Genomic DNA, 19,972 nt, shown 5'->3' with positions numbered 1-19,972 from the left:
ATGACATATATATCATAATTGAATTCTAATTCATGAATAAAAATATTCGTAGCCATAGAACCATAAAATTAATCATTTACATTCAAATTTAAATTCTTATTATTTAATAACAATTTTATTATGCAAATTTATCATTGATAGTAATTAAGTACCGTAAGCTGTTCATTACAAACTGTAACATTGATAATTGAATTTCAACCCATTGCAAGCTGTAACATTGATTATTGAATTTCAACTTGTTGCAAGCTTAATATCAAGATTAAGCTTTTATCAATAATTACTTTGAATTTGAGTTTTATGAATTTTCCAGATTTTACAGGGATTCTGGTGACACCAGTCACCAGGTAAGCTAACTGTTGAATATATACTCATATTGACCATTTCGAGAACTCAAATTTTATGTTCATTCTAAGATGAAGTATTACTCTAATTAATCAAGTTCATCGTTTGATGTATTCAAGAAAAACTGGAAAACCGAACTGTTCAAAAAAGCTTTTTAAATTCAACATTTTGTAATGTTACATTACAATGTAAGGCTTATTGTGTACTTTAACTAACTAGATTTCTACCATAATATGTTTGTCATCATTATGTTAAATGCTCGATGCACTTGAAACTGTTATAATATAGACTCACAGTTATGTCGTTTGTGTTGCGGTAAGTATTAATAAATATAAATATACATCAGTAAAAAATGGTAAATTCTCGTGAACAAGAAGTTTTGTGCATTGAGCCGTTTAGGACGATCATGCATCCATTTAGACGTCACCAGTCAAATCGTCACCAGCTGCACCTACTTTCAATTTCTGTTTTATGTGATATTTATAATCTCTATGATAACTATTTGCCCCCCCCCCCCCTCTCCCTTAGTCATTTCTTAAATTTCGAACAACACTGCAACAAATCTTTGTAGCAAAGGAATAACTTTTTATGTCTGGCCACTTTTGAGTGTTTTTTTTTTAGTAGCAATTTGGTTTGGGACCATATTGACAACTTCCGGTGCGCAGGCGTATGACATTTCTCGAATTTGTTGACATTCGTAACATAAAACTTAAACTTAAGAATTTAGGCCCAGGAATTAATCAAAAGGTTTGTTATTTTCCTTTTTGCTTTGAGTAAATCTTCTCTCTATCCTGATTTGCCCATTTCTATCATACGCGATCAAGATCATAAATTTATATTAAGATATGCTTAAGATTCCAAAGTGTGAAAAACAAACATGACCGGTCTTGCTTCACTCCAAAAATTCAAATTTATTTCTTCATCAATGCTAGTCTGAAATAAAAGAAGACTCTTGCTACCTGTGATAAATCACGAATTGTTGTAGATTCCTCTCTAACAGTAACAGTAAAAACATGATCCAAGTTTCACTCAAATCTTACGTAAAAAATCATTATATTTATGGTGATATATGTCGTTCAAATCTTACATATAATTTCTTCAAAAGAAGGACACTTTTTTTTGTTACTCAGCCAGGACATTAAGCTTATTGCCATTAATTTCCCCATTGCTTTAATGCTGTATTGTGAATTATTTTCACTAATTTCTTAGTTAGAATTTCATCTTTCGTAAAAGACATATCTGGATGAACTTCGATCCTAATAATATTCCTATTTCTGTTGTAGCCAAGTCAAGATATGGCGCTACCATCAATGCCATGTTATTGGACAACAAGGAAGAATATTTATGAGAAAGCCATATTAAAACGACGAAATCATGAAGAAGATTTCCGTCAGAAGTGGCATAATACTGCTGATTACTTCAGTAAAAATAATGTGAAGGCTGCTAAACAAGAAACATGGACATCTGATAAAGTATTTCAAGACAGGTTGTTCAACTTTTACATACTTTCAGCTGCCTGTATTGCTTTTCAAAATGAAGAGTTTCATTCAGTTTGTGCATCATCTTTATTATCAGGATGAGCAGTAGCAAAATTTAAATTGTTTTTCCCTGTAAAAAGTGGTTGCTTCTTTTGTTCTTTTTTTCTCTTAAAGAATTGATAATCCAGGAAAGATCTCTGATGCCATGGGGTTTGACCAAGGATTATCTTGTAGAAAGTATCTTTTGTGAACCAAGGGTTGTTATCCTCGTAAAATATAATTTTTTCTTTCCTTCTTTCTATTCCTGAAGCCAGAAAATATTCTTTTCTGAATAAACCAGAATGTTGTTTAGATATTTTTATTGAATTTAATTTGATAGCATGGATGCATATAAATCTAATGTGGAAAAAGACAGCAAAGCTTTAAATCTACGTAGAAGAAGAGTTTTATTAGCTGATTTGCTAGATAAAGAAACCAAAGCATATCAGGTAACAGATTTGTGGTTGAATGTGTTCAAGGCATTGAATATTGATTCTACTAAGTGATATGGATATAGTTCAATTTAGCCCTATTGGCTGTAAAAACAAATGTGTAAACAATTATCATAAGTTTCTTGTCAAAGTTGCAAAGTTCAAAATCTTTTGTCTGTTCCAAACAGAATTTACTTATGATTAATAGAACTGATATTAAACCCAATAACATACTTGGTCATCCCAATAACATACTTGGTCATGTTGGGTTTACAAAAAAAAACCAAAAACAACCTAAGCTGACCATTTTTCCTGCAAGATTTGTGAAAAACCTTTTTATTATGAAATTGATTGTAATTGCAAGTAGATTTGAATTGTACAGATTAATCTAAAAGGATATTCTTTTCCAAAAAAATTTGAAAAAATAACCAATGATTTCAGGCTGAATTAAGAGGGTTATCTATAGACAATTATGGTAGAATGGAAGACATGAAGGACAGGGTTGAAGGATTAAAAAGTGCAAGAGAAGAAAAACGCAAACAGGTTTGTTAACTGTGCTTTGACACTTCCAACCTGTCAATCAAAATGGGGCAAAGTGAATTCAACCAATCAATTGGTCGTCTGTACAATATGTCATCATGCATTTGGCTAGTCCCGCCCACATCAACATATAAGGGAAGCGAATTTCAGCAATCACATTTCTGAATAAATTGGCAGTTTTGCTTGATCAAGAATAACAAGAGATAAAGCATTGCGAATATTTGGCTCACTATTAAGTGATTTAATAATGCGGTCTACCCATTTAACAGCATTGTGACAATGGAGGCTTGTCTCTTTCTTCAAGCAATAACTATTCCTAAAAGCTTTTAGTTAAGAAAGATTTGCTGAAATTACACTTTTATGAAATTTTATGTAAGAGTGGTTGTAATAGAAACATAAAATTGATACTACAAAAGCACTGGATGAGGTGAAAATTCAGCAACATCTAATTTTTATGAATAATTGAAAATAAAGTCATAATGATTATACTATTGTAGATAGCTGAAGAAAAATTATATGAACATTGGAAACAAAATAATCCAGATTTAAGAAAAGTGGAATCTGAACTACAACAAGAAGATGTTATCAATAAATGGTCAGATCAGATAGTTGAACAAGAGGAGGTAACGATTTAATTTTTCTTTTCTTACCTAGTTACTTCAAATCAGTGATGCAGGTCAGTACTTCCCATCAGTGATGCAGGTCAGTACCCCCTGTCAGTGATGCAAGTCACAGGGAAAAGTGCCTTACCACTGGGATTGGGCAATAAACGAGGCTCCACTGTACTTACGTTTTTAACACAATATCTAAACTGAGCTACAACCTACACCCAATTGGAATATGTTGCTTTTCTCCTTTATAATTGTGAAAATCCTTGTTTTTCAGAAATTATTATCAGCACGACTAGAGGAAAAGGAATTTGAAAGACTACAAGAAGAAAAAAGACAAGCAGCTTTAGAAGAAGAGAGAAAAAAAGAAATGAAAAGACTACAAGATCAGAAGAAATTAAAACAAGTTTTAGAGGATCAAATGAAAGAGCTAAGACAGAGAGAATCTGAGGTTAGTTAAAGGGATTATACCAGTTACAAAGTTCAATTTTTAATTCTCTATCAGGTTTAAAGGAGATCTTTAAAATTATTTTTTTTGGATAGGAACTGAACTTAAAGAATTGTTTTTTTTTTTTAGATAATGGCAAAATATTTTTTAGGTAAGAAAAGAAAGTTGAAGAAAAAGAGAATACAATGTTGCTGTCCTAGCTAATTTCCTCCATTGCACACTCTGACTATATTGCATTGCCTGTCTTCATTTTCCCAAGATGGCTGTAAAATTTAAGGTAAACTCTGTTTCATTCCATTTGTTTCAGAGTGAAAGAATTAAAAATGAACAAGAAAGTTTAGAATTAGAACAGTGGAATTTAGAAAAGCTGGAAGAAAGTAGAAGATTGAAGGAAGAACAGAGGAAAAAACAAGATTTTGGGTAAGGTTGTGCCTCACACACTCAAGTTGTAAATGAAACTGTATCTGTGATTCCAGACTAAAGAAAATTGCTTTTGTAACAAGTACAGTTCTCTAGCCCTTCAAGCATCCATATTGGGTTTTTTATAGCAGAGTGAACCACTATTTTGAAGCAAGCATTCCATATATACCCTTGAATAGTATTTGAGTAGTTATTTATAACTGTTTTTTCATTCAAAAAGTATGTCAGTAAGCACCAAACTAATTTCATTTACCATGTGTTTTTAATGGGCGCAACCATAATCAACAATTGTTTGGACTATTTTGTGATGACATATGGTGATTTTTGATTTAGAGATATTTAAAATGATGCTATCTATTTCAGTCGAATATTATTACGTCAACATAAAACTCAGTTAATGAGAAAATCTAAACTCATACAGGAAGAACTAGTAAGTACAGTGTAGTTTTCTCATTTTGTATGTGCCCATATCTGGATAGATTCCAGAGCGATCACATTCGCTTGTAAATGCAATAAAATTTACAGCTTTAACCAATTTTGATGTATACACAAACGTAAAAATGAAGATGAAAGTCGAATTTCTGAATATTCAATTGTAGTATGAAAGCTGTGGACAACCATTTGCTTTTATGAGATGTTTGAATTATTTTTATAGGAAGAAGACAGAAAATTATTACAAGATTTGATAGAACAAGAGAAAGAAGAACATTTAGTTCAGACATCAAGACAAGAGAAAGCACGAGCAGATGCACAATGGATGAAACAAGTCATTGATGATCAGATTCGAGTTGAGAAAACAAGAGAGGCAGAATTAGACATGTTATATCAGTATGTTGAACTTGTTTGCCTGTTTCTTTTGGTTTATTTCTATCTCTTTTTAGAAAACAAAAGTTACATCACGTATGTTAGACTTATACATGGTAACTTTTTATTAAATAAATAATTTAATTGGTTGAGCATGTGAAGATACCATCAATATAAATGTCTTCAGATTAAAGTAAGAGTGAAGTTACACAGAGAAAAAGTACGAAACAAAATATATTTATATAGAGTGGTTTGATATTTCCAGGGATGAAGCTGCTCGTGTATGGCAGAAACGCGAAGCAGAGTGGGAAAGAGAAAAACAAGCTAGAGAAAGATTGATGGGAGAAGTCTTGGCTGTTAGACAAGATCAGATCATAGATAAGTTAGAAGAGTTACGCTACCAACAAGAGGAATCTATAAAACAACGTGAAGAATTAGTTCGTGAGATAGAATTAGCTAATCAACTATCACATCGTGAAGAAGAGTCTGCGACTGCTGCTAGGAAAGCTTTTAAACTTGACCTTCAAGAACAGGTAAACATAGATCTGTATTGTTCAAGTGCTTTAATCATCTAAATATTTGTTTTACCAGCTGAAAGACTTAACTTTTAGTTGTCATTATCAGAATCTCAGGTCCACTTCTGCAATTCAATTAAAGGGCACTATGGCAATCTATATGCTGATATTCCCATGGGTATCTGAATAATGAAAACTACAACAATCTTGTCTTCGATTTTAATTGCTGGAGAACTGCACATAGAATTTTCATTTGATTTTTCTGTTTTGATAAAAACTCTAAAATGTTCTTATTTCGAAACTGTAAAAATGCATTAAAATTTTATTGCTTTAATTTGTGTTTAATTATTTAGGCCACAGCTAGAAGAGAACGTGATGTGTCAGCACGTAAATTATTAGAGGAAGAATTAAGGAGAGAAAAAGAAGAAGAAATGAAATATGATGAATTATTACAACAGGAAACCCAGAGAATGAGATTAGCAGGTCACACAGATAGGGTCAGTATTTCATTTTATAAAAGGCACATATTAAAAAAAATTAGTTGTCACAACTTTTGCTTGACTGGCTCCTACAATAGAAACATACAATGACAGTTTAGACTGTAGGGAAACAGGTCATCCGATTGTAATTCTGAGAAGTGATACAGACAGCTGAAAATGTGCTCTTTGGTTTGGTGTGCAGCAAATATTCAGACAATTAAATACTTTCACCACAACGAAATACCTTATAAAAGTATTTTAGGTGAATTGAAGTTCTGCAATACAAATATTTTCAACCAATTTTTGGAACTTCTATCCAGCAGCAGTTTTAAGTCCTTTCTGTTTAGAGATAGACTGCGTAACTGAAATTATACAAGTCTACCTTGTTATGTGTTTGTTACTGCTTAAACTATCTGAAACAAAGGTTGCTTAATATCCATTACCTTTGACATAGTAGAATGTTTGTTTTATTTGTTTCTATTTTTTATATTTCAGCCACATGGCAGAAAACAAGCCTGGATGTAGTCAGATTTGACACAAACAACCAGACGCATCTTATCACAATTGTAAATAGCCGAATCATGTATATACAGATTTTATTTATTATTATTATTTTTTTGTAATTGTGCCTTCACAAGTGACAAGGACAGTAACATTAATGTAATAATACATTAGAGAAATAGGACATATGTGTCATGATATTTACGATTTTGTTATGATATGCTATACAGTTTAAATTTTGTCATGTATAGATTTTGACGAAATAGATTACAAATTATAAATTTTGTAATGACAGTTCATTAGGGAATAGATTAGGTCATGAATTTCATAATTTATATATTTTGTCATGATAAGTAACAATTATCACCAAGCATACATTTTGTGATGACAGATCAATAGGTATATATTTGATGGTCATGATCGGTCATGAATTTCATAATTTATATAATTTGTCATGATAGGTCACAATTATCACTAAGCATGAAATATGTCATGACATATCATTAGGTATATATTTGATGGTCATGATAGGTCATGAATTTCATAATTTATATTATAATTTGTCATGATAGGTCACAATTATCACTAAGCATGAATTTTGTAATGACAGATCATTAAGTGTAGATTTGGTCATGAATTTCAAAATTTAGATAATTTGTCATGACAAGTAACAATTATCACTAAGCATAGATTTTCTCATGACAGATCATTATGTATATATTTGGTCATGAATTTCATAATTTATATAATTTGTCATGATAGGTCACAATCAAGATTAATTTGAATTTCAAGGATTTTTTAAAAACAGGGTCTTGTTTTTACAGTTATTTATTATTTTAAGGTAGATTGGTCAGAAGCAATGATAATTAACTTTCATTTGAGAAGATTCTTCAAGACTGAGAACCAAGTTGTCAACTGCTATGTCATTATGTGAAACCCTATGTCAGTGTACATAGTAATTTTTCAATTAATGATCTCATTGTAATGTAAGCCATTTTAATCTAGAGAGTTTGAATTTTATGTACTATGAAATCTCATTTTTGTGGCATCATGTTCGTGGAATTTCTAGATAGGCCAACCCATGAAATTTAGTCCTTACAAAATATTATGATTTCATATTTTATTTGCATTTAGATTTAGTAGTGTCAGAATTATTTTTCATGGTGTTTAAAGGAAAGTGATAGAACTATATTTTATATTATGTGAATTTAATACATTCTGTCCAGAACAAATGAAAATCAACTAACTTTTCCTTACGTAAAAAATGGAGCATAGATTTTGTTTTGAAATAACGAAATTCAGTTACCTTTGTTTTCTATTCCAGTCATGAATAAGTTTTATTTATTTTTTCATTCTGATTTAATATTTCTATATCTCTGTACAATTGATGTATTGAGCACTATTTTAACACTGAAAATATTTTGTGATGTAGAAAAAAGAAATAAAATGAATAGACTAAATTACACATTTTCTCTTTCTTTCTTTTCTTTTTTTTTACTTCTTTATCTGTGGTGTTGATATTTTAGGTTAAAAGATGTCTTTACAAAAACTTTTTAAATTATTTTTCTCCAAATTAGCAAATAAGATAGTTAGTTGTGGTCTGATTCCTAGTAGTTAGTTGTGGTCTGATTCCTAGGCCGGAAGTAACAATTATCATGTGACATCTGTCATAAAAACGAAAGTAAAAAAAATGTTAAGATGAATCTACGACAAAATTTAGTTATATTTTGTTGTTTCTGTGCTGTCATTGCTCTTCCATTAGAATTTGGAGACAGAGGCGGATGTACTGGGCCGCCTGTCATACCTGATAGACCGTTTGTTGTCATTTGGAATAAACCGTCTAATAGATGTGTTCACAATTTGTCGGAGTATGCTATTCTTGACAATTCTGGTGGACAATTTGTTGGAGATGTCATTTCTTTATTTTATAAAACTGGTGACTTTCCTTCCATTTCAAAAGGTCATATAAATAATGGAGGAATCCCTCAGGTAAGCCATCAATTATTGTCTGAGAAAAGTAAAAGTTTTTTTTTTTCATTTTTCCCATTTTTTTATGAGAATAGAAAAAGGAGCCTCAAAGTCAAAAGAGTACTGTCATTCTTAGAATTTCTTTGTGTTGATACAAATATAAGCATGAGCACACATTCTGTCTTCAAAATATTCAACAAAATTTTAGACTTTTGGGTTGAAATTTCTAGGAGCGGAATGTGTTTCTTTTCAATGTAAACTTACAAAAGATTGTTTTTTTTATCAATGCAAAGACATTCTAAAACTATAGTACTTTTACTCTTTTGAGTCTGAAATTCCAATTCACTTAAATATAATAAAAAATCAAAAAACTTTTTGATTTGCTCAGACAAGTCATTTAGTTTTCCTTATATTATGCACTAATATTGAACCATTTGCATTTCCACCACTTCTTTACCATAAAGCATCTTAAAAAAATTGTTTCCTTGCTATAAGTTAATGGCAAGGAAGGGGTCAACTTATTTTTACACTTTTTATATGTAGTCTGTTTTTTTCCTGCACAATTGAACATTAATATTTTCACATTTTCAGTTGGGTAACCTAAGTTTACATTTGTCAAAATTATACAAAGATATTGTTGAAGCAATACCAGATAAAGATTTCCAAGGTGTAGCAGTGTTTGATTTTGAAGCCTGGAGACCATTATTTGGTGATAATTATGATTCCTTAAGAATATACCAGGAATTATCAATAGAACTGGTTAAAAAACAGCACCCAGATTGGACCAATACAACACAAATCAAACTAGAGGCTATAAAACAGTTTGATGACAGTGCAAGGTAGAGATATTTTAAAGGGATACATTTGATTGTTCTACTAGAAATTGATAAATACAGGCCTTGCAATGTGCAATGAAGGGAAGACAATGGTGCAAGCCTATTCTTTTCGTATTTTCTATCTCAAAAGTATTTTTTATGGGCACATACTCTTTTGTTACTCTGGTAATAACATGTAGTTCCATATACCTGCTATCACTCTTATTGAGTTTTTCAACCAAGTCATGTTCAGAGAGTCTATGTATTATATAACTGTATTTTTTGTTGTAGAAATTTTTGGTATTCATCTTTAAAGATGGCTAGAACATTAAGACCAGGAGGATATTGGGGATACTATGGTTTTCCTCGAGCAAGAAAGCAAGGCAATGATCAGTGAGTACCACTATTTTGTTTATTGCTCTGGACCCATTGATCATGTTTGAGAGTAAAATATGTAATTTACCAGCTGATAACAAAGCTCAATTTCAGCTGTCCATTTACACACATTCTTGCTTATGAAATGTAACAAAAGTATAAGAAAGCTCTTGTTAAATCATTACAGTCAAAGTTCAAATAAATCAAATGAGAATTTTCTTACAAATTGAAAAGATAACTCTCGACTATCTCTATAACCATTAGGAACTAACTTCATTAGCAAAATCCGTCTCAAAGTTTACCACTGGAATATGTTGAATTTTTGGTATCAAAATTTGACTTGATTACCCCAAACTGAAATTTGGTGTGATACTTTGCAATTTGTTTATCATATTTTTCAATCTAAATTGAACTCTTTCAAAAAAATGTTCAGATTAGGATGGTTGTGGCAGGAGAGTACAGGACTATATCCTAGAATATACAGTTCAATATCAACTCCACCCGATGCTAGAAGAACAACTATAACAAGTATTGTTAATGAAACTGTACGTGTTAAAGCTAAATACTCCCCACCAAACACTCCAATTCTTCCTTACACACTTGTTCAAAATGGTGGAACTTATCTTTTTAATGAGGTTAGTGTAACTGTAATGTCTTCTTACTTGTTTTAAAAGATAATTCCTAGCTGAAAGTTTAATAATTTCCCAGACCTATTATTTTAAACCAAAGTGTTAAAATATCAGTATTTTGAAGCTGAAATTCCATTTGGACGTAAACAAGGATGAGATGATCTCAAGTTAAGACAGCCAAAATGAGATGTATGTCACACCACAACTATTTTTTTTCAGGCAGATTTAGACCTAGCTATCAAGTTACCAGGAGACGTAGGGTCATCAGGGGTTGTAATTTGGGGAAGCAGCCGTGATTTCCATACTCCAGGAGAGTGTGCAATATTACAAGCATACGTCAACAATGTATTAGGACCATATGTTTTGAAGCTCACCAAATTTTACACTGACTGCAGCAGAAGTCTATGTAATAGTCATGGCAGATGTGTACTGAAACAGCAAGAACTCAAATATCAAGAAAACTTATTAAGATATGGAAGAAGGTCATGTTTAAGATCTCATGAAGAAATTCAGACGTTAAGAACAGATTTGAAATCAAATTCAAGCAGCAATGGTCTCAGCATAGATAACTATGTTTGTAATTGCTATGCTGGTTGGAAAGGCAGTTCGTGTAACATCAAAACATTTTAATTCCACTTCATCTTCCTAATCAGCTTATACTTTAACACAATACCAATGCCCTGTAACACTTTTCAATAAGAAATCCTGCATCAGGTTTCATCTAATCGAATTTAACCAATGACATGTAATAATACTGGTATGACATTCCTACTTCTGTCAAATTAGTTTGTATTTTATTGAACACAAACCAAGATGTTAGATGTTCGTGTTAGAAGTGTTATTGGATGTAATTATATTTTTAACACTTCTGAAGCAGTTAATGATAACTGACACATTATATTTAGTTATCATGTAATGACACTAAATTGCCCTGTTTCCTTCAATAATCACAGATGTAGAGACATACAATAACAAAATATTTTCTCTGATGAAATAATGCTCAAAACATCAATTGTACAGCGATAGAGAAATGAAGAGACCTATCTAGATATTTCATTTATTGTTTTTATGTGTCATTCTAGATCTAGAAAGATCCCATTTAAAATGAAGATAATGTTAGTATTTAGTCTCAGGACAAGTATGTGTTCAATAAATACAGCATTTGATAGTCTCTAAATACAGTAGTGGATTGGTAGCTCAGAATGACCATGTTAAGAAAAACAAAATTTATTTCTAGAATAGTACAGTAATATTACAATAACCATACTGGTTCATACAATAATATCAACATATTTTACATTAGAATCAACAAATTTTACATAAAAATAAATTTCTTTACTGGCTTAATACACTCATACTGAAAGTCAATATTTCAATATAACTCAAAGCTGAAACTCCTAGAGATATTGTTTTTTATTTCCAGATAATCCTATTTTTTAACTTTTTATGTGTTGTTATTAAATTTTTATTTTTTGTATTAATATTTTGAAATAAATTTATTTTGTATAATTGAATTTGATGTTACATAGTGACCAGCTTGAAGCCATTTCTCTTTGAGCTTGTCATGATCTGCAGTCACAGGACCCAGGTGTAATACAAATGGCACAAATAGAAGTTTTCATGAAAATATTGAACTTCCTAATCATTAGCAGGATGTTTGAATTTTTAACATCAACTTTTAGCAGGAACATCTGAGTGAACTAGCAAAGAGAATTTTTTGTCATAAAAGAGCACTAAAAGCCATTATCTGCACTTGATAATAGCAATTATCATACAGTTTAGTTACTTTATAAATGCAATTACCCTTTTAAGGACAAAATCATTATCCTCATTTGATAAAGGCAATTATCATTACTCTATATCTAATTCATTCTTCTATAAAAGAAATTATCACTACCTAAAACAGCAATTATCTTAAGTATGCAGTAACTTGGCAAGAAATACTATCAAAATTATTAAGAAATACTGCCAAATTGTAAAGTCAAAGTTTGGTAAGTTGAAGGCATATTTGTTGAGCACTGGATCACTTTGAAATATCAACTAATTCGAAAATATGGATCTAATTAAAATAACATACATACTATGATAAATTCCAACTCGAAGCAATTCCATGTTCCATAAATATGCCTTAAAATTTAAGTCACAAGGTTTTAGCACTAATCATTTCATTATTGCTTTCATCTTTATATATATACATGCCATGCAAATCCAACCACTTCTGAAGGAAATGCTCCAGTCAAAAGTTGTCCAAAAAAAGCAGTGGTTAGGACCAAAAAAAAATAAGTGAACAGTCCCCAAAAGCCATATGAACGTAATATATATATACAAGAAAGTTTGCATTGTAAGATTTTTAGCTGCTAGTTGTAATGATAGCACAACAGAAGATTATCACGTAATATTTGCTATAACTGTCACTGGCAGCAAGAAAACTCCTCATATGCAAACCTAACCATAGCTTTCTAAAAATGATCCAGAAATATACAAAAATAAATCTTTATTAGATGACTACAATTTATATATGTTTTAAATTTTGGTCGATTTTTCCAGCTAGATTGATAGATTTCAATGACTTATGAATGACAGGTTAATAATACAATTTCTGATAATGAATGAATGATGTGATCATGGATGAACGAAGATGATAATGAAGGATAAAAATGATAATGATGATAATGAAACATAACTTATAAGAAATAATCAGGTTGAGGCTTCTTTGAAGGTATTCCTCTTGCTTCCTACAAAGTAAAAAACATAAATATTATTACATGAATTCATCATCCAGAAGCTTGCTTCCATTACAAAATGTTGGACAGTGACAAGCCTGAAAATATCAAATTCTGGATAAACTAAAGCAATGTTATTCGTTTTAAAAAATTTAATATCACTGTAACTGTGATCTAATGGTTATGGATTTGACTCCTTTGAATTCAGAAAAACCCAGAACAAATAAATCTATTTCGTCAACATCCTTAAAAGAGTGACAGATCAAGAAAGATCAAAAAGTCTTTTTTTGTTTGTCCAGACTGTATATACATGGACATTTAAGTTTGGTTTAAACTCTTAATTATATGCAATAAGAACATAATGATATGATTAAGAATACATGATAATTCATTAGAATAATAAAATAGTTTGCTTAATTTGACACTAAAAATAAGGAAACCCATCATTAATATTTTTGACTTAGTTCAATGCTCATCTGGGAACAAAATGGAACATATACTAGAAAAAAATTTTGTGATTTACTAGTCACCAAGTCATCAACACTAGAACCAAAATTAGCAGTTTTAATTGGTTGGCCTATAAACAAACCTCAAAATTTTCTGCTGTACAGGGTTCAAATTAAGTGGTATCACATTGCAGTTTGCGAGTCAAGATGGCACCTTCTGCTATGAATGTTTTCAAATAGTTACCTGAGGAGCTGCCTCAAATATAGTAAAATCTCTTTGTAAATGTTCATCTAATTCTAATATTGCTGCCACATTACCACATCTAAAATATACAATATCAGTCATATTAAATCTTACTAGACAAAAACCAAAAAATTCAGTTTTTAGAAAAATTCATAATTCTCCATGTTTTATCTATATAGCAACTAACGAGAGGATTCAAAAAATCCCTCCACCCTATTATATGACTTCTATATTTGCTTTGATTTTCCATTACTAAAGTACCACAAATCTTGTTGAAATGTTGAATCCATTTTAAAACTAACCATGAAAGTATCAAATGAATTCAATATAATAGGGCAAAGTCAAATTCAAAATGTTCAAAATGCCTATAAAATTAAAAAAATGTCCTTTATGCAATATAATTGAGGCAAATTGAGACTTGAGGATAACATCACAAACATAAGACAATGTTATGGAATAAGCAAACTTCTTTAATAAAATATCAAACACATTTCATATGATGATGACACATGTAAATTGTGTTGAAACGTTGAATGTTTAATATCATTAAAGAGGTCTGCTTATTCCATAGAATTGGACTTGTATCCCCTTTAAGTTTAAAGTAAAAGAATTTTGATGCCATGGCAAGTGTTTTTGAGACTTTGTGAACTTACCTATAACAATAATTGGGTGCTGACCACACTGTTAATACTGTATCATTAAAATGCCATTTGAACCCTTCCATAACTAACTGATGAGCACGACAAATTAAATCTATATCATTAGAGGCGTTAAATTGTGAAACTACATCACTACCAAATAAATAACCAGCTCCTCTAGGACTAACACCCCATCCTTGCATATCTATAAATACAAAAACCAAATAATCACTACTGCATTTTCTCATAAAACTTATTTTAATACAAAAATCAATATAACAATATTGTCAAAAAAAAGGTAAAATTATACTGAACTGTATCTACACAGGTTTTGGCCATACAATGCCAATAGAGGTTAAAAAAAAATGGAATCAAATTTCCTAATTTTGGAATCAAAACACATGAACAAAGTTCCAGAATAATACACCTACCTTCAGGATCTGACCAGAGTAAATCACACATTGGACCATCATGAGGTACTTCTTGTTTCCTATCTATAGCCCGTATTTGATCTAGAGTCTGAATTGATGGGGATAATCCTCCGTGAACACAAAATATCTGAAAAAGTTGATGATTCATTTAAATTACACAAAACGCTTCCAAAATAGAAGTTCTTGTCTTCTGTACAGATGTGTATCAGTGACACTCATAGATTCTATTTCAAATATGATATTTCTTTTCAACATTCATGAATTCTTTAATTCCAGAGAATTTGAACAGATGGCAAGGCAATGAAGGCATATAATGCCCTCTAAACCCAGTGACATCATAATCTGGTCTAATTTTTCAACATTCAGTCCAAAACTTTGAAGAAAACAAAATTGATGGTAGGAATTAAGGATGGGAAGAAATTTGATCTACCTTGCCATCAATGATAGCTGAAAGACTTAAATAATCAAAGATCTCTGTACAATATCTCCACACTGTTATAGAACCATATTTCCGTAAACATTCATCATAAAAACCATAAACTTGTGTAATCTGTCGACTTTCATGATTTCCTCGAATCAATGTAATTCTATCTGGATATCTGACCTAAAAACAATATAAATGACTTATTGTATACTTTTCATGTGCTTCTGTATACTGACAGGAAAGAATGAAAAATGTATGTTTCCAACTCATCTGCAAATGATTTTGCTAATAAAGACACACAGTGTACAGAGTGCAATGGGAAATTTTGACAGCAGCATAAGTCGCTTATTTATGTCTTGTTCTGTGCTATGAAATTTAAACAAGTGGTTGCCAAGCAAGATATGCCCACTTTCCTGATACATTTTCAGTATATCAAGGGCAGTCACCTATCTGTGTCAAATCATACCATAAATTTAATTTGTGCAAGATAGTGTTGATTTAAACAAGGACACATTATTTAATAAAATTCTGACATAAACTGTCACCTCTATCATCAACAAATTTTGATGAGTTTTTACTAAGTCAAAGGTAATAACTCAACTTCCGCTGATCGAAAAATTGTCAAATTCAATTTTGAATAAGATCTCATCATTATAAATGACCATACCAAATTTCATTTAAATCGGATGAAAACTGTACTGTACTATCTATTTTGTTTGCAAACAAATTTTGATGCGTTTTTCATAAATCAAGAGCAATAACTCAAAAATGTTCATCGAAAGATTGTCAAATTTGATATTGGAAAAAAGAGTGAAATTGTTCTAATATTCAATATCTTTGATACAATAATTTTTTCAGATTTTTGAGATTCAGTTTCAAATTAAGAATTTGCACAATCTATAAAAAAATAAGTTACCTTTAAAGCTAATAATAAAAGAAATGTTTCCACACTGTAAAAACCTCGATCAACAAAATCACCCATAAATAAATAATTAGTGTCTGGTACATCACCACCAACTTTAAATAATTCTTTTAAATCATAAAACTGCCCATGTATATCTCCACAAACCTAAAAAAAAATATTGATATTTTTAAGTTACCCAAATATTTGGACAATTATATCTTTTAAAGATGGGTTTCCTTATTTTTTTAGTGTCAAATTAAGCAAACTATTTGATTAATTGGTGTTTCTTATGAATTATCATGTATTGTTAATCATATCATTATGAATTAACTATTAACATGTGAGACAAACTGGTATTTTTTCCAAGTCATTAGAACACCTCTACTTTCTATTCATATAAGTATTAACATTTTCATTCTTATGAATGGGAACCTATATTTAAGCATTTCAGGATGAGACACAACAGACATTTTCTAGTCCTTATTGGGCTATAATGACAATATATGCAATTTCCAATTCAAATTCATGTCTATTAAAAACATTTGAACTCAAGGAGTCCACTACTATAGAACTTGATATACTCTTGATTTTGCCATATTTTGGTTGGCCAAAGGCTCAGATGTGAGGTACAGGGGTACATTTTATGATTTTCAGAAGCTTTGGAAATCGTTTCCTATATTAGAAAACTTTTCAACCCTTAAAACAAATTTTTAGTGGTTTCATTCTAAAATAAAAACACAAGGAATTCCTTAAAAGAGAGGTCTTGAATCCCTTGCTAGCAAGATGCATACTTCACTGTAAGAAAAGTATATTGAACAAGATGTCAACTTACAGTGACTGGTGAATCAACTCTTTGCACATTACTTTCTTCTACTAATATTTCCCTAGCTTTAGCACATAATGCTTTGACTTCATTTTCTTTTATAACTTCACATCTTCTCAAACTTTCTATTTGTCTACAAAATAATATAATTCAAGTCTTCAGAAATACTAGAAATGTACAAAAATTGCATAATTCCTTCAAAATTATCTCAAACTAGGAATTTCTTTTTCTATGTCTTTTCTATGGCAGTGTTGCGAGAAAAGACAATTCGTCTTTAAACTTTCAAACACAGATAATTCTGGACACACAAGAATTTAAAGGCTCAAATTTTAAAGGTGAGCTGTGAACACAATTGGCTTTACTAAAAAATTCAGTTTCTGAGACTAAGGTACAATTGTTAAAAAATGATGGCTCACCTGTCCCTTTAAAACATTTTAAACAGACAACTTACAGCAGTAAGAAAAATAATTAAAAAATAAAGTAAGAATGAGATTTCTTGTCAATTAAATAAATAAAGAAAAACTGATAGTAGGACCTACCTGTCTAAGTCACTAATTTCTCCCATACTGCTACTACTACTACCACTAATGGTATCCTGAAAAAAATAATTAGATAAGGTTGGATGTTTTTCAAATACTGGTACTGAACCTTTCAAACTGGAGAAAATTAGTCAAAATGTACTGATGTTTAATTTCATTTTACTTATTTGGACCAAGATGGATAAGCTTAAAAAATAAAAAAAAAATTCAGAAAATAAAGAGGTAAGCATTTTCAAGACTTTGAATGCTTATAAAGCTTTTCATTGAAGGGAATGTTGTCTTTAATGTTTTTGTAAGAGAGATCAAAATGTAGATTGTTCAGCATGATTTGTTTCACTGCAGCCAACAGGTTTTAATTCCTGTTGCTTTTTAAGAAATTCAGTAAGAAAATGGGATTAATGTCACAGTTTAGATTCATCAAATCTTATCTTAGGTACTGCCTCAAACATTAAGAAATCTGCTAGTTACCATCATTTTATGTTTAAAGTGTTGTTTGGTTTGCTGTTATTATAAGTAAGTCATAGTAAAGAGTTGTATTTATACTAGTAGGCCAATCCTGACTTAGTCATACTGTTTGTTATCAATGACTTCATTGACCTACTTACTTAAAATATCATATGAGAAATCAAAACAAGACATGATAACAGCATACACAATGTCAATAGTTTGTGTTATTATAACAATATAATTTATACTGTGCTGGTTATACTAGATAATCCATTTTGGTTTGTTACTGTTTTAACCAGATACCATTTTTATTATGTGACATCATTTCTTATACAAATATTCTTTGCCACAATCAAAATGAGGTCTAAAAATCATGCCACATTCAAATTCATAACATCAATCAGTGTAAACTTTAAACTAATTCTGGATAAAGCTAATCATGCCATGATACAGTATGTCACGTGATACAAGGGAACCACTAGGGAGGAACTTGTAAAGGGAAGAAACCACTACATGCCGCAATGAAAATGGGATACAAAAAATTAATTTATACTCAAAGTTTTAACTTTTAATAATTTATAACTTTGTTACTGTGATATTTGGTAATGTAGTTTACAGGAGTAGTTAAGGTCTACTGACCTGTCTTCACAAAATAGTTTCAGTGAAAAAAATTTTTGATTCCATTCACACGTCTCTCATTCCATAAAAACTGGAGGATTTTATACAAGTCAGCAAAAGGAATCAGAAATTCTTTCTCACTGACCTGACTGAAATTGTTGGAAACTATCTAAAAGCTTAATCTGTCTATTCATGCTCATGCCTCAGTCTCCCCCTCAGTCAATTCATAATAGACAGGTGATTACATAATATCACATAACACCATAAGCTTTAAACTTATATCTGGCTTATTAAACACAAATTCAAATAGATGGAATATGTAGTTAGACATGTCCTGAGGTCGCAAAAACGAAAACGATTACACAAAATCATAATATTCAAAGACGTCAAAGTGAATAAATTTATAAACGCATTTTGTTTCTTTTATTTTTAGTGTAGATCGATGCCTCTTCTCTCCAAATTACATGGCAGGACATTATGCTACAGGGTTCATTTCAACAATAATATTTATCTAAATTCTTAGACAACATACAAACATTGCACAATTGAGATAACTATAGAAAAAATTACCAAAGCTTAAAGATATAATCAAATTTCGGCGACAAGGTAAATTATTTTCTTGAAGTCGCCGAGTAATGGCCGCCTATTCCCAGTCACGTGATATAACTCGAGATTCGATAAGGAAAAACAACAGAAAAATAATTAGACCTATTTCCATGAACTAAAAGTTTTTTATTCATGTGAAATCAAAAACATGCACAAAAACAATAAAAATAAAAATAAATTGTAAAGTAAACCAAAAATATCTTGAAGCTGGAAAATTTTGACGATTCGATTTTCCAGACTCTTTTCTACAAATAATATAATATTGCGATCATCGATAGTGTCAAATCGACCGAACGTTTGTTGAAACAACCGTATTTGTGTGATTTAATATGTTATGTCTTAATGTTATTCCATGTTGTAGAGTAGAGTGTAAAAATGAAGAATACCATTTATGGAGGGGTTTCACCCAAAAGCGATATAAATAGTAAATAATAAATAAATAATTATTATTTGGTCAATTCTAGTGAAGACTAAGTTCAATAAATGCAAAAGCATGTCTTGGAGGTTAAACAAAGTGGATGAAATGTTGCATTCCGATTTAGAAATGATGGAGCTAATATTCAACTTTATGTTAAGATATTTTATGTTCTGAATAAAGAAAATGCTCATATCCAAGATATAACTTAAACGGCGTGTAATACAAGTATTTAAGCAGACAATAATAGCTTGAAGATCGACGTACTAGGCTAAATTTTGTGGCTTTTAAACAAAAAAGTTACACACTTATTAGGCAATTT

At 30.6% G+C, this 19,972-nt stretch overlaps 2 protein-coding genes across 2 annotated transcripts; one reads left to right on the top strand and one right to left on the bottom strand.

Moving 5' to 3' along the window:
* Window positions 1–8,408: 8,408 nt before the first annotated feature.
* Window positions 8,409–10,770, top strand: LOTGIDRAFT_95501 (hypothetical protein; the record flags this gene model as incomplete). Its single annotated transcript, XM_009066400.1, has 5 exons — window positions 8,409–8,594; window positions 9,165–9,412; window positions 9,680–9,781; window positions 10,197–10,402; window positions 10,643–10,770. Coding segments are annotated over 5 exons (870 nt in total), but the record flags the coding sequence as incomplete, so codon positions are not given.
* Window positions 10,771–11,099: 329 nt separating this feature from the next.
* Window positions 11,100–19,273, bottom strand: LOTGIDRAFT_196510 (hypothetical protein). The gene is made up of 9 exons (XM_009066399.1): window positions 19,200–19,273; window positions 17,565–17,620; window positions 17,035–17,158; window positions 16,215–16,367; window positions 15,305–15,478; window positions 14,875–15,001; window positions 14,459–14,648; window positions 13,806–13,884; window positions 11,100–13,127 (listed from the first exon to the last, which is right to left on the bottom strand). Exons 2-9 carry the CDS (start codon window positions 17,588–17,590, stop codon window positions 13,077–13,079), a joined length of 924 nt encoding a protein of 307 aa, XP_009064647.1. The 5' UTR covers window positions 17,591–17,620; window positions 19,200–19,273; the 3' UTR covers window positions 11,100–13,076.
* Between the last annotated feature and the right edge of the window lie 699 nt (window positions 19,274–19,972).

Source organism: Lottia gigantea (genome assembly GCF_000327385.1).
Source record: "Lottia gigantea unplaced genomic scaffold LOTGIsca_76, whole genome shotgun sequence".
Lineage (NCBI taxonomy): Eukaryota > Metazoa > Mollusca > Gastropoda > Lottiidae > Lottia > Lottia gigantea.
Note: the sequence above shows the minus strand (reverse complement) of the source record. Positions and strands in the feature narration are given on the sequence as shown.

Excerpts from the sequence above, each read along its gene's own strand:
- LOTGIDRAFT_196510 (XM_009066399.1), bottom strand. The coding sequence starts at position 17,590 with ATGGGAGAAATTAGTGACTTAGACAG. Across the intron at positions 14,649-14,874 it reads ACTCTGGTCAGATCCTGAAG|ATATGCAAGGATGGGGTGTT; the intron begins GTAGGTGTATTA and ends TTGTATTTATAG. Across the intron at positions 13,128-13,805 it reads TATTTGAGGCAGCTCCTCAG|GAAGCAAGAGGAATACCTTC; the intron begins GTAACTATTTGA and ends TTTACTTTGTAG.